Raw genomic sequence first — 20,640 nt, forward strand, 5'->3', positions numbered from 1 at the left:
AGATTATTGTATCTGTATTGTTGTGTCCTCTTAAGCAGCATCAGCAGCACAAAAACAAAGCATCTACCTCAAATGAGCTGAAACGCATTTGTCTAACAGTATTTGATCTCAGGTGTCAATGTATTTCTACCTCTCCAGAAAGAAGACGCTAATCGCTAACCGCTCTCACTGTCATGTGTTCACTTATTTTACCTGTTGTTCATCTGTACACGCTTTTATTCTTCAGAATTAAAGCTGATCAAATGACCACCGTAGCCTGTAATGTATGTCAACTCAGATATGCCTCCATTGTTTTAATTATAATGATATTGTTTTTGTTAACCTTTATTAGATAAGAGAAAGGAATGCAAGGGAGCAGATAGAGATTAACAAAGTTGCTTGAGCCGGGTCTCTGTGCATTTAGCATATCATTGCTAAATGTTGATGTACGTAACCTCTAGGCTATCGGTTGCACTACAAACCTGCTTTCAAACTCAATCCATGATGTAATGAGGAAGAAAATAGAGCAGAAAAAAGAAGGAAAACAACAAGGTTTATCAGTGCAGCATGCAACAAACACAAATCAATATTGGCTTTTTTTCCTTGTAAACACATTGGTAAGACAAAAAATGTGCAAAATGTGTTCCTTTAGCTTAGCATTAGCCATAAAACCCTTGAAGGAATACTCCATCTGTTTGTAAACAGGCTCATTTTACAGCTCTACTACTGTCACCATTTTAATCCATTTAACCGATCTCTGGGTTTGCACTTTTAGCTTAGCATACATCATTGAATCAGATTAGACCATTAGCATGTCAAAAATTATCAAACAATTTTGATAGTTTTCTCATTTAAAGCTTGACTCTTTTGTAGTCTTGTGTACATAGGCCGAAAAACCTAGACGGAAAATGAAAGTTGCTATTTTAGATGGTCTGATTTGTATACTTTTATTCTGGCGTAATAATCAAGGCACTTTACTGCAGTACCATGGCTGGTGCAGTGCAGTTATATTACACAGTGCCTAATAATCAGCCAACTTCTGTCAAAACAAACAACATGACCACCTGCTTGCACAGGGAACATGCTGGGAACTATTTTCAGGCACTGCGTAATATCATTGCACTACAGCCATGGTACCGCAGTAAAATACCTTGATTACTAAGCCAGAATAAGAGTATAGTTCCTAGAAATATAATAGCAACTTTCTATTTTCTGTCAGTCTAAGTACATGGTGTAACTACAGATGAGTCGAGCTTTAAATAGAAAAACTATTAAAAAAATTCATTGGTCATTTTTGAGCGCAATGCTAATGGTCTAATCTGATTCAATTATGTATGCTAAGCTAAGCTAAAGGTAGTTACCAGCTATATCAGTCTAGAAAATAACTTTACATCTTTCATCAGTCTTAGTGCACAATGTAAACACAGAAGTCCAGGTTTAAATAGAAAAATTATCTAAATTCTTTGGTCATTTTTGATTGAGATGCTAATGGTCTAATCCGATTCAGTGATGGGGGCTAAGCTAAAAGTAGTTCCCAGCTTTATCAGCCTGGAAAATAACAACTTTACCTTTTCGATTAGTCTTAGTATACAATGTAACCACAGAAGAGTGAAGCTTTAAATAAAAATTAAAATTTGTTGGTCATTTGAGCGCGATGCTAATGGTCTAATCCGATTCAATTATGTATGCTAAGCTAAAAGTGGTTTCTAGTTATATCAGCCTAGAAAATAACTTTACATTTCCCATCAGTCTTAGTGCACAATGTAAATACAGAAGAGTCAAGCTTTAAATAAAAAAATTTTGTTGGTCATTTGAGTGCAATGCTAATGGTCTAATCCGATTCAATGATGTATGCTAAGCTAAAAGTGGTTTCTAGCTATACAAGCCTAGAAAAAATGTTTTACATTTCTATCAGTCTTAGTACACCATGTAAATACAGGAGAGTTAAGCTTTAAACAGAAAAATTATCAAAATTCTCTGCCTATTTTTGAGCAAGATGCTAATGGTCTAATCCGATTCAATGATTTATGCTAAGCTAAGCTAAAAGTGCTCCTGAGAAACCCAGAGATCAGCTAAATAGATTAAAAAAACAGTAAAACTCACCTGTTTAACTCCAGAGGAGCTGTAAAATGAGCCTATTTACACAAAAAGGTGGAGTGTTTCTATAAAACAACAACTCTATACCCATTAATGTTCACATTATTGAACCCATTCCTATTAAAAATGACTATTAAATAAGGTATACAGTTGTCGTTTTAACAGGTTCTCTCCAGTGACTAGCTAAATGAAGTTTTGCACATTTTATTGAACAACGATGCTAAAAAACTGTGAAACCGCTCTGATCATGTGACCTGACAGGAAGTGATGTCTACATCAGGAGTGTCAGGTGAGTGTGTTGAGGATGAACTGAGCGTAATGATGATTATCGTGCAGATTTACATTGTCTGGTGTGTCCGTTCTTCTAGTTGTCTTTTTTATCTCCGCTGTCCAGCTGATTCTGGAAATTAAAAGACAAATAGTAAACAAGGGTCTTATATTGTTCTTGGTCACATATTCTTTAATATTTGTCACTAATGGGATTTATGCACAAAGACTTTTAATTTTCAGCCAGCCAACCAGCCCCAGGGCTTTCGGTGAACTGTCTTTCATTATAAAATTGACAAGTTTAAGGTCTGATTTCTCTATAAATCAGTGATCTTCACTGCCTGATAGATATATGATATAAAGTGGGTCTCAGACTGGACAAAAAGCACTGCATTAAATTACATTTCACCCCCCTCCACCATGTCTTTAAAATATGGCAGTTTAATTTACCCCAGTGTTTTCAATGAAGTTTCTGCACTCGCCTGCTGATTCTGACAGCGCTAACGTTTACTGATCACCAAACAACCTCAACCCCCCTTACGCTTGATCTAGGGCTGGGCAATTAATTGAAATCGCCATTCAGAATCAATAATCGATCAAATTTTTCCAGGTCAATTTTTTCAATAAGTTTCCCTAACATTTGTGGAGTCATGTGACCACGCTCTGTTAAGGCTGAACTATACTTATTATTATGTTATTATGATATTATACTTCTGCCAAGGGCATGAGTGTAGTCCGGTACAGCCTTCGCATACCCACGCACCTCTCAAAAAAATGTATTTACACATCACAACAACATGTAGCGGAAGCTTTGTGATTGGTTGGTTGGTTTAGTATCGGTGACGACAGTGGGTGGTGCAGAGAGCCGCGTTTTAGGTAATGTGTGTTTAAATGTCAGTTGTTCAGCGTTGGTATTCAATAAATAATCATAGATAGCAGACAGTGTGTGTTTACTTCAATAATTTTAAAATCAAGTAATGCACCCTTCAGTCAAACATCTCTCATTGTAATATGCGAGCATATTTACTGTACACAACTTGTCAGCGAACTATGAGGGTAAAAACTTATATTAAACAAAATAATCGTTTATCAATCGCAATCAACTTAAAATGTTCACTTAATCAAGATTTTGATTTTAGGAAATCGCCCAGCCCCAGCTTGAACATCTAAATAAATACGTAAGTCTATTTAACTGGATGCATTTTATTTACATTACAACATCGATGCTGTAAAAGGAACCGTATAAAATTGAAAAGCTTTCATCTGAAGTTTATCACTGGCTGAAAACACTAGCTGTGCATATACCCCATTTGGTCAGGATGCACATTGTTTTTGGTAATTATTATTGGTGAAAATGTGTAACTTAAACTTAAGAAGGTGATTTAAATGAATTTATTGAACTTAATGATTTTTTCTGATTTATTTATTGTAGATCTTTACTTTTTACTGTTTTATTATATTATTTTGATGGCATCCTGTGAAATATGGAAGCATTTGTACATTATTTTGTTGTCTAAAACATTACAAAAATACAGATTTAAAATATGACAACTTCGCAGTGCTATTTTAATATCACTAAGTTTTTGTTCATATTTTTATTTTTGTATTTTCTGTTTTTGTCTTGTCTGAGTTTTATTATTGTTACCTAAATTGCTATTTTTATTAATCTGGTGTGTTTTTATCAAAAATTACTATATTTTATAGTTACTATATGTGAATTTGACATTTATTTTTGATACAGAATTACATTTATTTATAAAATCTGTTGAATTTATTTTAATTATTCTTTCATTTTTTAATGAGCTTTTTCCTTCTTTTTTGTCATTTTGATGGTTTTATTAGATGTCTTACTAGAATTAAGTCTAAAATTACTTTTATTATTGAAAGATTTTTTTTTTTTATCTAAAAGTACTAAATGTATTTGTTTTGGTCATTTTTTTCTATTTGTGCCATCATTTATTACTTGTATCTAAAATGAATAAATCACTACTTTGTAAATTTCCTGTTATTTTAAGTTATTGTTATCTAATTTTACCACAAGTTTGATATTTTCTAGTTTGGATTATTGTTATATACATTATTAATGTTTTTTATTTTTAATCTAAAATTATCAAACATTATTTTGCTAATTAATTTTAGCCTAAAACTAGTCTTACTTTTTCAAATAAAAAATTAATGCATTCATTTTTGTGTAACCTTGTTTTTTATTAGAGGTTTTACTTAAAAAATTACTCTATACTCCAATTAATCTTGAGTTTTTTTTGTTGTTCTTAATTAAAAGTACATCTGTTCATTTTTATTTGTTTTTTTAATCTAAAGTTACAAATTGGTTTGTTTTTACTTGCATTTAAAAATACTAAATCATTACTTTACTTATTAATGTGTTAAGAGTTCACACTTATTCCGAGTTCAAACTGCTTGATTTTCAAAGTAGTGGCGTCACAAATGTTTTCCCACTGCATGACTATCTGGGTTAGCACTTCGTTGCTGCTGTGTTTACACTGTAAGATGGATCAGCGACAGGGGGTTTCACACTGCATGACTTTACAATAGGAAGAATCGCCGATATCATTGTCTCAGTCCACAAACTACCTCTCACAACCAAAACATACGAGAAGTGACGTGGAAACAACACGAGGTCAGGTAGTATATCTTTTGTTATTAATGAGCAAGAAGCCTTTAGTGGGGTAGAAAGTGTACTTCTTTTGCTCATCTGGGGTTTTGAAAGAAACTAACAATATTTCTTCAACTTTTTTTCTTTTTCGACCTGAGGTTTCTCTCAGATGACACGTCAAACAGAAATTTACACTAGTTTCTCCTCCATTTCTTGGGTCCAAATAAACTGAAAACAAATAAACAGATACCCATACTAGTAGATGCTGCTCTCTCATTGGCTGTAGGTGATCGCTAGGCCCACACGGAATCTGCGTGCGCAGAAATCCGCCGATTTTTAGCCCATCATTTAGTCTATGCATTTACTTGTGTAAATGTGTGTGAATTTATATTTATTCAGTTTTTAAATTAATTTCACTAATATTATTGTGATATAATAATAGTAATATTAAAATGCTAATTTTATTTATTTACAATACAATTTGTAAAGTAATATATTCTATCTTTCAGTAGATATATTATATAAGAGACTTGTTTTGTTTACCAAATAAGTGGATCTAATTGAATTTGCATCGTAAACATTTATATAAATATTATTTCATATATTAGTGTATTAGTTATGATACTTCTAAAATCAGTCCGCATAAATCTGCAGATTTTTTACAAAATTTTCAGCAGAAATAGCAAAAAATATTAATATCATGTTATTTTCAATCAGAACACATTTCACACGGCATGATTTTAAATCACCGACAGCTCCAGATATTTAGCATGCCAAATATCTGACGGGTGTCAGCGACTCATCTGTGATTCTCTTAGATCGCGTCTTTGATAGGTTGTTAGATTGATTGTTTGATAGATTGTTACTCACGTTAACGAACACCTATTTGCCTGTAATTTCAGCCATTTGTCTGCGATTTCTCAAAACCTGTTGGCGAGTTAAAATCGGGGCTAAAATCATGCAGTCTGAACTCGGCACTAGACACTGCTTGATAATAATAGCAGGTTGGTCATGCTACCCCAGGGAAGAACCCTAAGCTCGGAGACAATTGAGCCCAGGGTTCCCACCTGGTCAATGAGCATGTAAGGCAATGTCTCAAACTCAAGTCTTGGAGGGCCACAGCTCTGCATGGTTTAGCTCCAACCACCTCCAACTAACACCTACTTAATAGTCTCTAGTAGTATAGTAGTCAAAACTCTGTTGTGGCCCTGCAGGAATTAAGTTTGAGACCATTGATGTAAGGGGATATGAGATCAGGTAGGTCTCGAAAGCTCCCCCTAGTAAAGAAGGAAAAGGAGGAGATGGGGTTGATTGGGGGGGGGCTAGTGAGTTTGGAGATAATCTGATTGGCTTACTAATGATTACAGATGAGAGACCAGCCATGATCAATCATATCATATGTGCTCCTCATATCACATATCCACCATATCAGCAGCACTGTCTACATTCATAGCAACTTCGGTAATAAATATTCAATACTCTGTACATTTCCTCTTTAAAAAATCCTATTTAATCTAGTTTGTTGTTATTTATTTGCCAGAACTGAATAACTGTTCAATAATGTTTATTTGAAGTGAAGTAATATAAAAGGTGTGTGTTTTTAGTGTTTGACCTGCAGCTGCTGGTGCTCCTGAAGCAGCCGCTCGTACTCTTTGGTCAGTCCGTCACTTTGTTTCTTCATGGCGTCTAAATCAGACTTTGACTTTTTCAGAGCTGCAGGAAAGCAGTTTCAAATAAACATATCTTTAAAATAAAATGATTTAACATACTGTTAAACACTGCAAATGGAAAAGAAATAAAACAGATGTTCAGGTGCCCTAAAATGAAAAAATTGCATGAAAAAAACACTTTCTTCACTTTCAGATGTGCTGTGTTCACTCATTCACTGCTGTAGGAGTGTGTGTGTGTGTGTGTGTGTGTGTGTGTGCGCATGTGAGTTTGTGTGAATTTGTGAGTTTGTGTGTGTGTGTGTGTGTGTGTGTGTGTGTCACCATCTGTGCTGCTCTTCAGCTCCTCCTTCAGTCTCTGCAGCTCCTCCTTCAGTCGTTTGCTCTCCTCTGGATCTGCTTTCTGTCCTCCTGCTTTGGCATCTGCAAGAGCCTGAAAATGAAGGTGAAGGTTAGTCTTTCTGTGATTATTCAGACACACATTTATTTAAATCACACCTTTCCTCGTGCATACTTATCTTAAGTTAATATAAAATGCAGACGTTCAGGTGAGATTTAACCCCAAAAATCATAATAATTTTTTTCATGCAAATTAAATTGTTTATTGATAATTAGTGAGCTGCAATTAAAACCAAAACATTTGTTTCTTGTAATTGTCAACTTAAAAAATGCCAAACATACTATTAAATTAATAAACTCAATAAAAATGGTGAAAAACATTTTAAACTATTGTTAATTACTAAATTGAATTAAATTAAAGTTTTGAAATAAATCTTTTTCTTATTCATTTACGTAAACAAAAATGAGCTTAAATAAAAATACAATTAAACTACATTTTAAAAAGTCAAATCTTATTAATCAATTAAAAAGAAATTGTCATTGTAAAAAGCTATTATTAAAAGCAACAAATGATACACAAAACGTTTTCATATATAGATTAACGTAAGATTAAAATAACCTTACATAAAACTATATTGTTTATGCAAAAAAAAATTTTAAAGAAATTGTAAAATAATAACCAAATCCAATTTAGACTATAGTTAAAAGCTAAGTTTCTCAGTGCCTTTAAAATAAAATTAAACGCAGAGAGGAGCTGCAAGTAAAATGCAAATGGTCAGGTCATAATTAAAGTCAATCATTTATTTTTTTAGTATATCTTTTTTATATTTTAACAAATTCATAGCTGAAAATATTTTCATCCTTATTTTATTTATAGTTGTAACTTTTATACACTTATATTTATTCACATTTTCTCATCGAAATAAATAAAATAAAAATAAAAGCATAAAAAATTGCATAAAAAGCAACCTTTGTAAATAGTAAAATATTTTAGAAAGAGATTTAGACTAGAATTTATGCAACATACTCATATGTCCACCCTGTATGTGTCCCCAAAAACAAAATAAAGAAAAGAAATCTTTATTTTTTATTCATTTTATTTATTATTCAATATTTTTTATTTCTGAAAAATTATTGTATTATAGATATAATGGCTGTCTATAGATTTTTTAAGTGAATGCTTTGCTGGGTTCATAAAAAAAAAAAAAAGTTTTTGCATTATTTTTATGGCAAATAAATCCTTAATAAAACACATCTTTAATTCTGGGGTAAAATGTGCTCCATGTTTGAGCCTCATGCTTTTTAGCCTGTTTGAGGATCTGAGATTTATTTAATTAAATTTTTTAACCTGTTTGAGGATCTGGTTGTCCTCCATGTACTTCTTGGCAGCTTTATTGGTAGTTTCGGCCTGGTTCTGTAGATCTGTGCAGGAGTCTGCAGCCGTGGCCAGCTGACTGATCAGAGTGACCACTCTCCTCATCACCCTGAAACAGAGACACAGACCAAAACCTCAGCAGCACGTCCACTAACTCCACTAGTAGGTTTCTCATCTTAACATTTACTTGTGATTAAGTGCAGAATTATGTAGTATTACCACGATACATTGATTTTAATTGCAGTATATATTATTATTGTAGTATACAGATTTTATTACAATATATGGTATTATCACAGTTTATGGCGTGAAGGTATATAGATTTTAATTCCATTTTAATTAATTAAAAAGTCTCTTGCATGGTAGCAAACTTTCTGCATTTTTCCCCATGCATGCTGCATTTCTAATACAACAATCCGAATATTCTTAAAAAGCATGCTAAAAGTTGAAATAATAAATAACTATTCACTGTACTTTGAAGTGCACATGATATCAACACTGTGCATGTTCATTATCATGATATATTGAATATCTTCATTAGTCAAACATCAACATACAGCCAGAGGAAGAGCGAGAAGCCAGAGATGTAGAGGTTCCTCTGGGCCCGGAAGAGCTTCATGTGCATGTGGTCGAACATGTTGGGGTGCAGCTTGGCATCTTTGGACTGATCCGGGTTTGAGTATTTTCTGACCTCTCGGAGAGCGTCTGCACACATCAGATCAGATCATAACATTACAACACTCAAACAGGACAATCTTCAGGTAAAACCATTGTTAATATTCTATCTTATGTGAAAGTACTTGTAAAGTCTGTCTATAGTTTACATGTGTTCATTTAACTAAAGTCAACGTAATGACAAGTACAAAAGCATTTATTGATTCTTAATAACATGTATAGTATATGTATACTTTAAAAAATATCTGTTAATTATCAGTGTCCCTATTTTGTGATTCACAAGTGCTTTGTTTATTTACGGTTGTGAATTGCATTATGGGATGTTGATCTCTGCTCTGTCGACTTTTGATGTTGAAAATTCAGCTCTACAGTTTAACAAAGTGACTTTTAGTGACATTTTAGTCGTTTAAAATAATGTAATGTATAAGAAATAATAATAGAGAGAGAAATAAGGCTGTAAAATAAAAGGAAAATGTGCTGGCAGCTTATTAAAAGGTATTTATAGCATAATATACAACACCAACACAGACAATATAGCACTTTAAACTATTAAAATGGTTCATAAAAGTGAAAAAGATTTAAAAAATATTACTGCAAATGCAAAATGCGTTTTATATTTTAATTGATGGAAATAAACATACGTTAAAAATAAGACAAAAAATGTGAATTTGTAGAAATTCTGTGAATTAAACTCAAATTAAGTCCCTTTTAAAGATTTTTTCCCATCGCAAATTTGAATACATTTTCAACCAGTTTATCATTTTATCCCCAACCTTGAGTATATTAATATACGAGTAACAGCCACCGGTGGCGCTGAAAACAACAGTATTTTTCATTACAGTTTTTCTCAGTCTCTTTGGTGCATTTCTCACAACACCATTTACATTTGCACAACAGTTCATGCATTTCTCAAAACAATTAGTACAAACTGCAAAACCTAGTTGATAAGCTGCAGAAGCGTGTCACTTGCTCAAAATGGAGAGCTCATTCCTCAAAAGCAAGTATTGATGTCAATGAAAGTATCAGTGTCACCAAGATGAAAAGTCCTGACACCATTGTTTATGAACAAGATAGTCAGATGGCTTTGTCATGTTTTCATTATGATAGTTTACTCTGTTCATTTATTCCAATGCAACACAGTCAGGTTTTGGTGACACGTCCTGACAATGCTCAAGACAGCACTATATACTATTTGCACAGCCATTTGAAAACTACAGTAAAGTTACACATCACTGCATTGACTTAGGTATCCGAGTACAAGACACTGAATATGTATGCTTCACATTTTTACTGCATATGATCTTTACTATTTTAATTTATTCACAGCATTGTGCAAAAGAATAAACACACTCTTATTTACAACAAAATTAATCCTCCTTTGGGTAGAGCTGTGCACAACTGTAAACAATATTGCAGGACATATTGGAACTGAACCTACAATGTCCACAGGTCTGAAGATCATTCATGAAATTGTTCAATTTAGAAAACATTTTTAGGAAAAAAAAAAAAAAGGTTTAAATACTTTTACAAAATTAGTTTGACAGATTTTGACAACTAGTTCAACATTTTTGTATGTAATGACTCAGATAATGAAATGAGGACTATTAGTTTTATATGGAATGACTATTCAGCATTCACAAGTTTAGTTCAGTCTGACTGGCATGACATAAGCCAATGACAATGTTCTAAAACAGCAGAGAGTTGTGTGAAAGCAGTTGATGCATGTCCAAAAGCATTCGCAATTTGTTGGAAGGAATGAGAAACTGCTACTGTGATGTGCACAGATGACTAATTGTTTTGAGAAATGCATTACCTGTTGTGCAAATGTAAATTGTTGTGAGAAATGCACCAAAGCCACTGAGAAAAACTGTACTAGCTGTGTCTCATTTCAGAGGCTGCATCTTCCAAAGGATGCAGACTCAAAGGTGAGCCCTTTGAAGTCCACGCAGGCTGAATCAAGTTTTGAAATGAGACGATCTAGCCTACAGAGGATAGATCTTGTCATCTAGCAACCGTAACAGCTGCCATTTAATAAACTAATAAAAGTTGCAATTCCTTTTTTTTTCCAAAGTGATTGTAAGGCTGATTTTAAGCAATCTGAAGGCAAAACAAGTTTACAAAAGCAGGAAATATATTTTCTTTGATCCATCCATGTTTAAAATAATCTACAAAATCACCTTTTAGTAAGATAAAATCTACAAAATCACCTTTTAGTGAGATATAATCTACAAAATCACCTTTTAGTGAGATAAAATCTATAAAATCACCTTTTAGTAAGACATTTCATACACTTTTTGTTTATTAACATGTTAGCTCAGGCATGGGCAAACTTGATCCTCGAGGGCCGGTGTCCCTGCAGAGTTTTGCTCCAACACTAATCAAACACACCTGAACACCCTAATTAGTGTCTTTAAGGTCACTAGAAAGCTACAAGCAGGTGTGTTTGATTAGGGTTGGAGCAAAACTATGCAGGGACACCAGCCCTCCAGGATCGAGTTTGCTTATCCCTGTGTTAGATCCAAGTTAAAACCTAATTCATACATTTAAAACTGTAATCCGGACTTTTGTTTTAAAAACGTCCTGCCATTATCAGCGCGCAATGAATCTTGGGATGTTAGAGGTTGTGAAGGATCCACTGGTTGTGTCCTTCATTACCTGGGAAACAAAGGACGCATTTAGAGGCTATATTTGAAGGAGCCTTCGAATTTTATTTTTAATGATGACGGAGTGCCCTTCAAATGCATCCTTCATAGGATGCAGCCTCTGAAATGAGACACAGCTCATATATTTATTGATTTTCACATAAACAATTTACAGAATAATCTGAGTGTACACTGAAATGTTGTAAATAAATGTCTTTAATTTGAAATAGAAAAATACCTACCAAGAAAGAGAACGATGAGGATTATTATCATGGTGAGGAAGCCCTTGTTCCAGAACTGGGAAAGCCGATTCCAGATGCTCCACTTGAAAATCTTCTGCCATCTGCAAACATGGATGTTAGCTTACTAACAAATGCACAACAGGGAAAATACACTTTAAATTGCATCACAGCAACGACATCTCACCTTTGAGCGGAAATGAACGGCAGACAGAAGAAGATTAGAACAGCAATCTCTATATACAGGAAAGTTGCAACCGCCGTCCACTGCAGCGTCATGTTATTTCAGCTGAACGACAGGAGAAGATATATTTAGGTATATGAGCTAACATTTTAGGAGACATGCTTCTGAAAACCAGCTGTTTGATACCGGCAGAGCAGATTTACTGTATATACATAACTATTTTGAAAGCTTGATGGATTATGGCTTGAATGTAATTATCAGTGCTCTAAATGTACGGTAATTTTTCTTATTATTTTTTTGTAGAGTACTATAATTAGTGTATTATAAATTTCCTAGTACATGGTATAATATTTGTTATAATAATTATTTATTTATAGTCATCTCATACTGAACTGGTCAAAACAGTGAGAAATATGGTAAATGAAAACTTGTATTCAGTTGAAGACAAAATATTTCCTGTTCAATTGTAATATTATTTATTAATTTAATAGAAAATATTATTGTCTATTAAAATTATTTTCCTACTAGTCATTTTAATGTTAGAATATGAATAGTTTTATTAAATATGTGATTTTTAACAGAACACATACATTCACAGTATTTACTTTTATATTTTTCAATAAAATAATAATTTTTTAGTAATTAAATTTCATAATTAATATAAACTAGTTTTACTAACTATTTTACTAACTTATTGTATTTATGAGCACTAAAAAAACCTATCCATTAAAAAACTTAAAAAATTTATTATTATTATTATTATTAATGCTGCATCTGTTATTTTATGCACAGATAAACATTGAGGTAAAGTTGGATTTATATGGATTCATATTCACACTTTCAGACTTTCTCCTTAATAATATAATTTCAGAAAAGCAATATTTGCCCTTTCTAAATAGTGAAATCATATTAGCAGCTTATGACTATCAAAGCAGAGCATTGCTCACAGTGAAATAAATAGTGATAACGCTGTTTTGAAGTCATCTGATTTCAGACTGAATATTCAAAGTATAATGGTAAACAGTATAGGAAGCATGTCACAAATTGTCATTGAATGAATATGCAAATGTAAAACTTTAACATGCCTCAATCAGATAAACTCCTTCAAGATTATTCTAGAATGATTACATCATCCCAAATATAGCCATTAAGGCCATCTGGAGAAAAAAACTATATATATTTTTCAATGTACAGTTGAAGTCAGAATTATTAGCCCCCCTTTGATTTTATTTTTATTTTCTAAATATTGGCCAAATGATGTTTAACAGATTCATGTAATTTTCACAGTATGTCTGATAATATTTTTTTTCTTCTGGAGAAAGTCTTATTTGTTTAATTTCGGCTAGAATAAAAACAGTTTTTATAAATAAAAAATAAAAATAAACATTTTAAGGTCAATATTATTAGCCCCTTTAAGCAATTTTTTTTCGATAGTCTACAGAACAAACCATCGTTATTCAATAACTTGCCTAATTACCCTAACCTGCCTAGTTAAGCTAATTAACCTAGTTAAGCCTTTAAAAGTCAATTTAAGTTGTATAGAAGCGTCTTGAAAAGTTTGTTAAAGCACAATCCTTATCAAAGCTGTCATTAATCTCTTTGGAAATCTACTTATGGCATTATGCTGTGGTCAAAGGTCATTAATTTCACCTGTTATACACTTTGACTGTATTCAATACCAGGAAGAACGTAATGTTTATAAACCTTATCATTTTAACATGCACAAAGCAAACAAACGCATTTTAAGGTTTAAAACAAATACCAGTCGATGTTCAGAAGTGATATAATCAAGTCTAAGCAGTTATAAGCGTACAGCTGTTATGAATATTAATATCTATGATGAATATAACTTAGCATCTGCTCGAACAGGAAACGAACAAACGGCATGTCAAGACAAACCCGCGAATAAACCGAAGACACAACAACACAGACAGACAGAAAAGCGACACGTTTGCGTCTCACTTACATTTGAACAAAATCTCCAGCCGAATTTCAGACGAAGAACACAATTTTGGGAAAACTAGACTGAAGTCTGACAAACGCGCAACTGCCGTCCCGTCTCACTCCAGTGACGTCACTAACGCGCGCGCTCAGCATCACCATGCACGCGCTCCCGTGAAAAGCTTAATAATAGTAATAATTATATAATAATAAAAATTATAAAATATATACATATACCTTTTGCTTTCTCACATTAAAATGTTATGATTATATTTATTTTATTGTTAATTTTTAATAAAACGGACGAAAACAGACAAATAGTCAATAGTTTCAAGCAGAAGTCCTATAATATTTTGTATAATTTATTTAGTAAATAACTATATATGTATTTATTTTATATTTAAGTAACTACATGCTATTTTATTTGTTTTTGTTGTTGTGCTCTGCATCATCATGTGCACACTCTCGTGAAAAGCGAAATAATAATAATAATAAAAATAATAATAATTAATAATTATAAAATATATACATATATCTTTTGTTTTTTCCCAAGAGATCATTAAAAATGCTATGGTTATATTTGATTTAGCCTATTATTAATTTATATTACATAAAGGCACAAATGAATAGTTTTAAGCAGCAGCCCTATGATATTTTGTTGAATTTACATGTCTTTTCTGTAAATAATTATACGTATTTATTTTATACTTAAGTAATTACTATTTTATTTGTTATTTATATTGTTGTGTGTTTATATAATGACATACTCTTACGTAAATTGTGTTTAAAGCTTTTGCAAAATTGCACGTAAAAACACTTGAGTATACAGTATTTAAATGATTTTGCTGTGCTGAAATGTGCAAAACTGAGCCAGTTTGTTCAATTTACAGACCATATGTTTAGTATTTTTATTAAGTTTGAAATGTTATTTATAATACATTGTAATGTATGTTTGTTGTTATTATATATGTATATATTTTCCTGTATTCGCCTATTTTGCGTGTAATTCCTTGCCATAATAATTATAATGACTGAAATTACCGTGAAATGTTTTTGCTGTAATTCATAAATATCACCTCTGGAGGGCGAAACACTTCACAAAATCACCAGCTTGTTTTGGATTGACTTTTTTGACAAATAAATAACGCAGTTATGTTGTTTTTGCTCTGGTATTGTCTTATTTTGAATGGCTGTTCATGTTTTTCATAAGTGTGCTTGTCAATGAATCGTTTTTGTTTTTTATTTGAGCGTTTTTTGTTACAATCGAGAACTGATTCAACATTTACCCGTTAATCATTTGCAATTTAAGATAGTTTCATATGGTAAAGGTATAGAAGTTTACATATAAACTACACACACTTACATAGTTTAAACATTTCTGAGTTTTCAAAACCGTATTTTTTGTTCTAAAAGTGCAATTTTATACTTCAATAATAAATAAATAAGTAAATAAATAAATAAACAAATAAATAAAAATACTAGTGCAGTCGAATGATTATGCATTCACCGTTATTTTTGTTTAGCTGTGAAACATTAACACATTAAAAATAAAGATACTGTCATTGGGTCCTTTCCATAATAAGGTTGACAATAAACATTATTTGTTTACATTTTTGTTTCAATAAACATAAAACCTGTAAATACAGAGACCCAAAACAGTATCAACACAACAAATAAATTAATTTAGGCTCTGAAATGTTTCAAATTCAAGCGTTAAAGGCTTCTTCTATTACTGAAAATAATGAAAACATGTATTTATGTCCTGGCTGATTATTAATATGGTGGTTAAATACACTTTTTATTGCTATTATTTTCATTTTCCCCTGCAAAAGGACAGCGTCCCTAACCGGTAAGTCATGGGTTCGAACCCCACAAACGTACACCCGACATCTCCACTATCTCCTGACAGAGTTATGCCGTCACAGCTTGCGTCATCAAAGCTCCATCCAGATAGCCCACTAATGAAAATCTACATTGCAATAAACTTCATATTCAATATTCAAGCGTCAACAGAAAATAGAAGCAGAAAAACACCTAAAAATATCAACAAATAAAACATCTATGAATATAAGTACCAAAGAATCGGTAAATTCAGATCTGAAACTGTGTTAAATTCGTAAATGATTTGAAAACGAGTAACATAAACGCACAAATAGTCAACAGACTCATGCAGCAGCCCTAAATTTGTAAGTTTTACATGTATATTTTGTTGATTTATTCTATCACAAAACATTTAATTTAATTGTGGCATTTTTTCCCAAATTCTCATTATTTCAGTGTATTTTGGTCTCGATTGCGTTTGTGGGATTCGAACCCGTGATTCACTGATTAGGAAGACGCCTCCCCTTCAATATGCTTATTTAATTTATTGCACAAATTTATTAAATATCGAAGGGGAGGCGTCTTCCTAATCAGTGAATCACGGGTTCGAATCCCACAAACGCAATTGAGACCAAAATCTGCATTAAAATAAACTTTATATTCAATTGTCAATAGAAAATATGAGCAGAAAAAACATCTCAAAATCTCAACAACAACCAACTAATCTCTAAATAATAGTAGTAAACAATGAATTTGGGTCTAAAACGTAAGTGTTTATGTATAAATTAAATTATTTGAAAATGAGTAACATTAAAAAAAAAAACGTGCATGTCAATTAAATATATAATTTTAGATTCAAGTTAAGTTAAAATGAATTAAATATTTAATGCGTTTTTGACTGAAAACTTCTTCAAGTTTCAAGCTTCTTCAAACTAATTTCAAGAAATTGACAGTAAAGACAGAAGACATATAACACCAGAAGAGGGCAGTGCAACATAACATATGACCGAAAACGTGGAAGAAGATGTCAAGCGACTTTTTGCGAACATTTAAAATACCTCTAGCACGCGGATAACTTTAAAACTAGTAACTAAAACAAGCAAAGTGTCTATTTTAATGCGTTGCCCTTGAGCATTTTGAAATCGTTTATAGTGTATAGAAAACCAAACAAACAGAACCAAACCACGTGAAAACACGAGCTTCTCAGGTAAGTATTGCTAAAGCTAACAAAAAAGCACAAAGGGTTTTCTGATAGCTGTTAAAACTACATTATTTTTGCAAGTGTTTTCATTGTTAAAACTGAATATTTAGATTATTTCCCTTTACTAAAACGGCAGTATGGAGACATAGAAAGTGTATATGTCCTAATATTCAGAAGATTATGCAAGATTGTGTAAGAAAATCATAAGAATTGGCATGATTTTAAAGGAAATTGAGATATTTTTGCAATTACAGGCTTGCAATCTTTGGAAACCTTTTTAAACACAGTTGAAGATATAAGAATTGATATATGAATCCTTGAATTTACTAAATTTAAGTGATCGTAAACTATTAATTTGGGTTGAATTTAAACAAACCAACTAAGTTGAACATTACTACATTTAATTTGTTAATTTAATCATAAAAGAAAAGCAGAAGAGTGGGGGGTTTTAAAGGAAACTGAGATATTTCTGCAAGTAGAAACTTGCAAACTTTGGAAACTTTTTAAAACCGAATTGGGGAAAGATATGAACTACATTCAACATGAAATCAGCTTTTTAAGGTGGTTCACGTGGGTTTTTTGGAGCACAGTTTGCTCATGAAGCCAACAGAAACCATTTTTCAGAGGTTATTTATATCAGAATACAAACATTCAGAAATATGTTTTACAATATAAACTGCTCTGAAGTGCTGTACAATGTACAAGACATTTACTTAAGGTATACAATGATAGTAAAGTCTAGACTTCTGATTATTGGTTAAAAATAACATCATGGTACAGGTAAAAGGAGGTATCCCAAATATCTGTGTGCCCAAATGGACAATATGGCACAACAGATTGGGAGGTATAACTTGGTGCTCAACCAAAAAAAAAAAAAAAAAAAAAAATTGCCTTAAACTATACAAAATCTTAAAAGCTTAAAACAAAATCAACTCAAAATTTAAAGAAAGCCGAAGCGATCCAGAGAAAGTTTGCAGCAGTTTTCTGAACTGCTTGCAATGAAGATGGAAGAAGAGCAATACTCCAATCAAGATGGAAGACCAATACCAATACTTCATTCAAGATAAAGTGCATGATGCACAACCTCCATATCCATAAATCTCCCAAAAAAACTTCTAAAAGCAGCGCTGCAACATAACAAAAAAAAAAAAACTAGAGTCAAAAAGGTTTTTGATTTGCTGAGTTTAAGCATTCTTCTAAATCACAAAAAACACAACTCAATAATTAATCTTGAATTAAATCTGTGTTTCAATGATGCTGTAATAAAAAAAATCCAGGGTAAACATATAAAGGGAAACCATCAAAGGTCCCAATATGGATCCCTGGGGCACTCCACACAAGACGGGTGCAAGATGTTCTCAACATACGAGGCAAAATGCTTTAATGCAATGCCTTGAAATTCTAATACTGATGAAAAAGAATGCAAAGGTCCAACCATACCAATACAAAAATGTCAGTTTTAACTCTCAATACAGCCAACTTGGTGATCTAAAACCAGATTGCAACTTATTTGAATCACTAAAAGATTCTAAAGAAAGTGGTAAAAATGTTCAATACTTTTACTTTTACAAGTTTCAGGCATGCACTTTAGGGGAAAAGCACTAGAAGTGATTGTACACATTGGTATGTAAATCTAAACATTTTACTGCTCTGCTTTGAATTCTCTGTGTAAATATAATGATGCTGCAATCTTTCTAATGTCATTTTAGTGAAAATGTAATGTGGACTTCTCAGTTTATTGTACATCCATGACATTTCATTCTTTCTGTATTATTTATAAATGGTTGATGTGAATGAATTATAGGACAAAAATAAGATTTGCATGTGTATTTATAGTAGTTTGTGATGCTAAATAAGATGGAAGCAATGTGTATTTATGCATGCATACATGAATGTATTTGTCTTATGTATGTACTAAAAGTTTATGTGTATTTTAAGTGCTATGTGTTCACTGTTTATGTTTTGTCTTTAGTTCAGAAAAGATTGAGAGTCTGTGAGATGTTTGATGTTTGCATTTCAGTGACTTTTTCTAGAGGATTCGGCCATAAAATATGTGTTCAACTGGAGGCCAAACGTTGGAAGATACGCTCGACTTTTACTCGCAAACCCCTTTTTTCCTCAAGTGCTTTTTATCGTTTTTCCTCGTTAAAAGGAACCATTTTTCTTCAAAGTTTCAGAGAATCAGTCAAGAACTTTTTTTCATTATCTAGTTGACAACATTTCATCATATTTGCATTCATTTACATTGGTGGATGATGTATATACTGTCATAATGTGAGATTATGTTGTGTTTAATGCATAAAGTGTGTAACATTTCACAGTTTGACTGCGTCTGATGCTTTATGATTGTAATGATTAAATGCATTTGTTTTCAGAGTTTACATCTGAATTGTTTGCATTGCTTTTTTCCTTGTATTGCATTGTCTGCATGATGACCAGCTTGTTCAGCTAATAAGCTTTGATTTTCTGTTGCATTTGATTGGATGATTATAAATGAGTCTTTCAGCATCTGCACCTGTTTTATTAATTGCTTTAACAAGTTAACAACGTCAAATTGCGCTCCATGTGCATGCTGGCTTTGTTGGTCAAATAAAACTTTTCACTTTCAATGAATTGTTTCTGTCGTGTTTAATTGTTACATGCACTACATTACACCGAATAAATGTGTTTATGAACACATGACATGAGCTGATTTAAATGATTAAATGCTCCATATGTTTTTAATATATATATATATATATATATATATATATATATATATATATATTCTTAATAAAAAAAAGCTTGACACAACCCACCAAATAATAATTTTTAAAAGAGGGAGAGAAAGAAAAGTGGTGGTTCAGTCGCTGCGCATTTCTACGTGGAGGATCTGGATTTAACTTCCTGACCAAAAATGACTTAATTCATTAGTGGGGAGATAAATAAAAACCCAAATAACAAGCTTGAAAGGTTCATCTTCGGTGGCTCAGCGGTCCGTGAGTTAGCCTTTCGTGTGGAAGATCTGGGTTTGAGGCTCTCTTAAAATTGATAGTTTGTCCATCGATAAAAGCAGAAAAGTCCACAAACCAATAACATAGAAACCAAATTCAATGGCTCAGTGGTCTGTACATTTGCCTTTTGTGCCGAAGGTCCAGGCTGAGAAAAATCTGAATTCTAGGCTCACCTTCATCTGTTTTCCTTTGTTTGTACAACAATCACAAAAACCCACACACCAAACTCAATGGTCCAGCAGTTTGTACATTTGCCTGTCGTACAGAAGATCAAAATTCGAGAAAGATCTGGGTTCTAGGCTCACCTTCGTCAGTTTTTATTGATTTGACCATGAATAAATCGCACAAAAACCCAAATACCAAAATTTGTCATCCTAAACTCAATGGCTCAGCGGTCTGGGTCTTTACCTTTTGTACAGGAGATCCAGGTTCGAGAAAGATCTTGGTTCTAGGCTCACATTCGTCAGTTTTCATTGATTTGACCACGAATAAAACCCAAATACCAAGATCTGACACTGCAGACTCAACGGCACAGTGGTCTAGGTGTTCACCTTTTGTACAGGAGATCCAGGTTCGAGAAAGATCTGGGTTCTAGGCTCACCTTCA

At 32.5% G+C, this 20,640-nt stretch overlaps 1 protein-coding gene across 1 annotated transcript in view; it reads right to left on the bottom strand.

Moving 5' to 3' along the window:
• Positions 1–308: 308 nt before the first annotated feature.
• Positions 309–20,640, bottom strand: part of LOC130223397 (B-cell receptor-associated protein 29-like) — a 32,692-nt gene continuing 12,360 nt past the window's right edge. The window contains 7 exon segments of the mRNA XM_056456209.1: positions 309–2,476; positions 6,570–6,670; positions 6,949–7,057; positions 8,312–8,447; positions 8,896–9,043; positions 11,898–11,998; positions 12,082–12,183. Coding sequence (XP_056312184.1) covers positions 2,441–2,476; positions 6,570–6,670; positions 6,949–7,057; positions 8,312–8,447; positions 8,896–9,043; positions 11,898–11,998; positions 12,082–12,183 — 733 coding nt within the window. The 3' untranslated portion in view covers positions 309–2,440.

The sequence above is a fragment of the Danio aesculapii genome, chromosome 4, assembly GCF_903798145.1.
Source record: "Danio aesculapii chromosome 4, fDanAes4.1, whole genome shotgun sequence".
Classification (NCBI taxonomy): Eukaryota; Metazoa; Chordata; class Actinopteri; order Cypriniformes; family Danionidae; genus Danio; species Danio aesculapii.